The 4568-nt window shown below is 52.3% G+C and overlaps 1 protein-coding gene across 1 annotated transcript in view; it reads right to left on the bottom strand.

Annotated features, from left to right (window-relative positions):
- Window positions 1-4568, bottom strand: part of SMO (smoothened, frizzled class receptor) — a 23560-nt gene that overhangs the window by 4535 nt on the left and 14457 nt on the right. Inside the window, exons 2-7 of the mRNA XM_011357265.2 lie at window positions 3621-3880; window positions 3182-3354; window positions 2606-2825; window positions 2387-2510; window positions 1041-1133; window positions 470-578 (exon numbers count right to left, since the gene is read on the bottom strand). Of these exons, the coding sequence (XP_011355567.1) occupies window positions 470-578; window positions 1041-1133; window positions 2387-2510; window positions 2606-2825; window positions 3182-3354; window positions 3621-3880 (979 nt within the window). The remainder of the gene's footprint in view (window positions 1-469; window positions 579-1040; window positions 1134-2386; window positions 2511-2605; window positions 2826-3181; window positions 3355-3620; window positions 3881-4568) is intronic.

Here is a 4568-nt window from a genome sequence, read left to right as displayed (position 1 = left end):
GCAGCTGATATGCCTTATTCTCTCAGATTCGTTATCACTATGACACAAAAAAGCACAGGCCAAACGGCAAGCATTAGCAGGCTGTTAACTTACTGTGGAGAGGTAACTACGTCTGTGCAGTGCTCTAGAATAAGCTCTAAAAAAGAGCATGTGAGAAACAGAGAAAACAACTTCTGTGGCAACAAGAGTTGGTCAGAGAAGCCAAAACATGGTGCACCAGGCCAGGTAGCCACGGGGATGCAGAGGGAAGGGCAGACTTGAGCGGGGACTTGAGGGCTGTTTGCCGTGTTTACGAATTACAGGGCAATTGACATCTGGGGCGCTCAGAGCAAGACGAGCAATTTCACCTGACATCTGAGTTGGACCCAGTAGACCTCTGCTGGACAGCAGAGGAGAGCCGTCCCTCCACTCCTAGCTCTGGCTCGAGCTCCCACCACGGCTGCCCCTAGGCCCCCGACCCCACACTCACAGCACGTAGTCCCGGAAGCTGCGCTCCCACTCAGCCTGGTTGAAGAAATCATAGAAGTGGCAGCTGAAGGTGATGAGCACAAAGCCAAAGGCCAGGAAGCCAAAAATGCCTGTGGAGGGCCAGGGGCGGGCAGGGTGTTACCAATCCAGGTATGGGAACAGTTGTGGGGAGGAGGGTGCTTTCCCCACTTGGGCCTGAAAGACAGCTAAGTTTGGGGTGAATTTATGCTGGGCTTAGTTCAAGAACTGTAGTCTTCAAAATAAGGCACGAAGGGCACTTGAGGCAACTGTGGGAGGCCCTACTGGGAGGGAAGTGGGCAGGAGGAAGCAGTCTTGGCATGAACTTGAATTCTTCCACCTGAGAAAGTCCCCTTCTCTTGAGCTGCTTCCACAACCACCACCACCACCATCCCCCCCACACACATGCCAGCCTTGCTTTGTCCCCATGGCTGCTAACTTGTGCCACTGACTTACTATTCTTTAAGACCCCATCCTGCAGGTCCCACAACCCCAGGATGGTGCTGTGTCGGGCTGGACAGTACCTAGGGCCGAAGGCCCCAGGGCCCACTCACCCAGGCGCAGCATGGTCTCATTGATCTTGCTGGCAGCCTTCTCACTCAGCAGCCCAGGATGGTTGCTCTTGATGGAGAACAGAGTCATGACTCCTGGACAGAAGGGAGACCTCAGACATTAGCAGGGGCAAGGCCACTCCTGGGAGAGGTGGGTGTGTGGCAGGGGAGGCCCCCATGGCCCTGTGTCCTGGATCTGATTACTCCTGTGCTGATATAAAGCTTGGGGAATTGGAGACACCAGAGAAATGGAGCATAGCTGCTGGCAGATGTGCCATGGACGGGAGAGACTGGAGCAGAGCGCAGATGGACAGTTGAGAAGAGAGAGAACGCGCTTCGGTCCCGGCCTGGCCACGACTAAGTAAGGCATCCAGGTCAAAGCTGGTCTGCTGGAAGGGGCATAAGAAGAGACTTGAGAACAGCACCGTCCAACAGAAATACACTGTGAGCCACATATACAATCGCAAATCTTCCAGAAGCCACATTAAAAGAATGAAAAGACACAAGTGAAACTAATTTCAATATATTTTATAAACAGTATACCGTTGTTTATTATATTATCACTTAAACGTGCAATCCATATAACAAATTATTAACGAGATAGTTTATTGTGTGCTACGTCTTTGAAATTTAGTGACACATCTGGACTAGTTTCGATACATGTGGCAAGTGGCTACTGAACAGAATAGCACAGATACAAAACAAATCAGAGGCCCAGACACTGCCAAAAAGAGGTAGAAGAGGTGGGCAGAACAGAAGGCTGACAGTGCAGGGGGAGGAAACTGAAGTTTACAAAGAAAATGCAATACAAATGAGCTGAGAAGATACGGAGGCTTATTGTGGAGGTGGCAGATTGAGACAGGAAAATTAGGGAACAGAGAATCTGTGCATGTTGTGGAAACTGCGTGAGTGTATGTTATGGGTAGGAGGGGGATGAGAAACTGTGCTCCAAAAGACTGAGAGCATATAAAAATTCTGGGTGCACACATCCCAAGTTGGTCCACATGGACAGAGTAGGTTACTCAACACACAAGTGCACCCAGCCAAGGGCTGAGCAGAGGATGGAACCAGCCCAGGTTCTACTCAACAAGCTGCGAGCCCAGGCTCAAGGCTCTGGAGAAAGGGGCGCGTTTTTCTGGCCAACACAAAAGTGTTGTCCCACACCAAATGCCCAAGGTACTGTGCCTGCCTAGAGGGGGCACCTTCCACTTTGCACCAACACCCTGTATGACCTGGCTGAAATCCCACTGCAAGGGCAGCTGAGCTGGCAGCTCCTAGCTCCTACTTTCACAGAGCAGGCGCTCAGTGCATTTTGCTGCCCGACTGGTCCTGGCCAGGTCCTTGCTCACCTCGGATGAGGAAATAACCTCCCACGATGAGCACCAGGCCAATTGGGGCCAGCACGAAGCCAGCACGGTAACGGTAGTTCTTATAGCCCACGAAACAGATGCCGCTCACAGAGTCCCCATCCACCTGCAGCAGGAAGCGGTGAGAGAGACAGTTGGTCACTGGCCCTCTCACCCAAGCCCTCCCCGCTCAGGTCCCCAGTTCCCTACCAGTCACTATACCTGGGCCACAGCGAGGATTGCCACAGTGAGGACAAAGGGAAGTGACCATGTAAGCAGGTGGAAATAGGAGGTTTTGCCAGAGAGAGGCTGGTAGGTGGTGCCCAGGGCTTTGAAGGAGGTGTGCCAGGCATAGGTAAGGACCACAAACCAGACGACGCCAGCCATCAGGGCATAGTACACGATGACAAAGATGATGACACAGGACAGGGTCTCGTTGGAGCTGTTCAGACATATGGGGTGTCACTTGGGGAGGTCATTTCTGTATGCTCTCTACCAGCTCTCTCCACCCGATCTCCAGACCCTTGACTTCTAAGGTCTGGAGATGCCCCAGGAGTCAGGGCTTGGAGACGGGACCCAGTCAGATTTGAAGAGGATACAGGAGTTGCCCCCTTTGAACAGATTCAAACAATCAAGATCCTAATACTGAAACCAAGGTCCTAATGCCGGAGACCTTGGGTGCAACAGGCAGAGCTGAATCTCAGGTTCAAGTCCAACTTGGCCCTTTTGCAGCAAACGCACATTTCAGCCTTCCGCCCCTCACCCTCACCCTCACCCCTGGGTCCCCAAGACACCTACGTGGGCTCCCCTAGCCTCATGGTGCCATCTGCACGGCAGACGATCTCCCGGCGGGCACCGTCCATGAACTGGGCCAGCCAGCCAATGCTGCCCACAAAGAAACACGCATTGACATAGAAGAGAATAACTGCAGGGTAGCGATTCGAATTCCGCCAGTCAGCCACAAAAGTGGCCTAGAAGAGAGAAGTGGTGTTCGTTCTCTAAGGTAAAGGTTATTCTGCAGTAGCAGAATAACCCTCATGTGAACCCCAGACCCCTCTCATCACGACCCTTCCCCAGGGACTCCCACCAAGTCATCCTCTGCCCACCTCCCTCTCCACCCGCAGAGCCCAGCCTCTCTCACTGACAATCGGGCTCCTTCCCTCTTTATTGGCTGAGTGTTCTGTCCCCACCCCTCCGTTCCTTTGACTCCTCCACCCGCGCGCCTGTCCTTGGTTACCAGGGTGAAGAGCGTGCAGAGGCCCGTGACAGCACCGAAGGTCGCGATGTATCTGTGCATGTCCAGGTGCTCAGCCTCCGTGAAGAGCGGGTTCTGGCACTGGATCCCGCAGCCCTCCACGTCCTCGTACCAGCTCTTGGGGTTGTCCGTCCGAACCAAGGGAGCCTCACACTGGCCCGAACTGTTGAATTTGATGTTCTGCACCTCATTCTGCCATGAGGGAAAGAGAGAAGAAAGACAGTGCAAAAGGGAGCAGGAGCCTCAGAAGCAACCTCTGGTTTAATAAGTGGCCCGGGGTAGCAATGGCAGAGTGGCTACAGGCACTGGCGGTGGAGACAGCCTTCCAAGATTGGAATCCCAGTCTTGCTACTCAATGGCTATGTAGCCTGGGGCAAATTACTGACCACAAGACCATCTGGTACCTCAGTTTCCCGATTTATAAGACAGCAGGAAAAAAAAAGGATTCATTTAAAAGATAGTGTGGGAGGAGGGCTCTATGGCTCCGGGACCGCCAGAAAGATGAACAAGTGGGTCCTAGAGCAAATTAAACCTGCAGCATCGCTAGGGGCAAGAAAGAAAAAACCAAAGCTGTCCAACTTCGGGCGCATCATGAGAGCACAGGGGTCTTTGGAAAAGACAAGAATGTTGGGAAAAATAGAAGGCAGCAAGAAAAGAGGAGGACCAAACATGAGATGGATTGACTTCATAAAAGAACCCTGGGCATGAGTTTACAGGAGCTGAGCAAGGCTGCTGAGGACGGGACACAGTGGACGTCACTCATTCGTAGGGTCGCCAGGAGTCAGAACTGACTCAAGGGCACAGAACACACACACACCTATTTCATGGTGAGGTTTAAGGGGCAAATGAGTAAATAGATGTAAAATGCATATAATTGCATTTGGCAGGTAGTAAATAGTAGTCAGTAAGATCATTACCATCATTATTATC

This window comes from Pteropus vampyrus, unplaced genomic scaffold (assembly GCF_000151845.1).
Source record: "Pteropus vampyrus isolate Shadow unplaced genomic scaffold, Pvam_2.0 Scaffold33, whole genome shotgun sequence".
Classification (NCBI taxonomy): Eukaryota; Metazoa; Chordata; class Mammalia; order Chiroptera; family Pteropodidae; genus Pteropus; species Pteropus vampyrus.
This window is presented reverse-complemented; position numbering and strand designations above follow the sequence as displayed.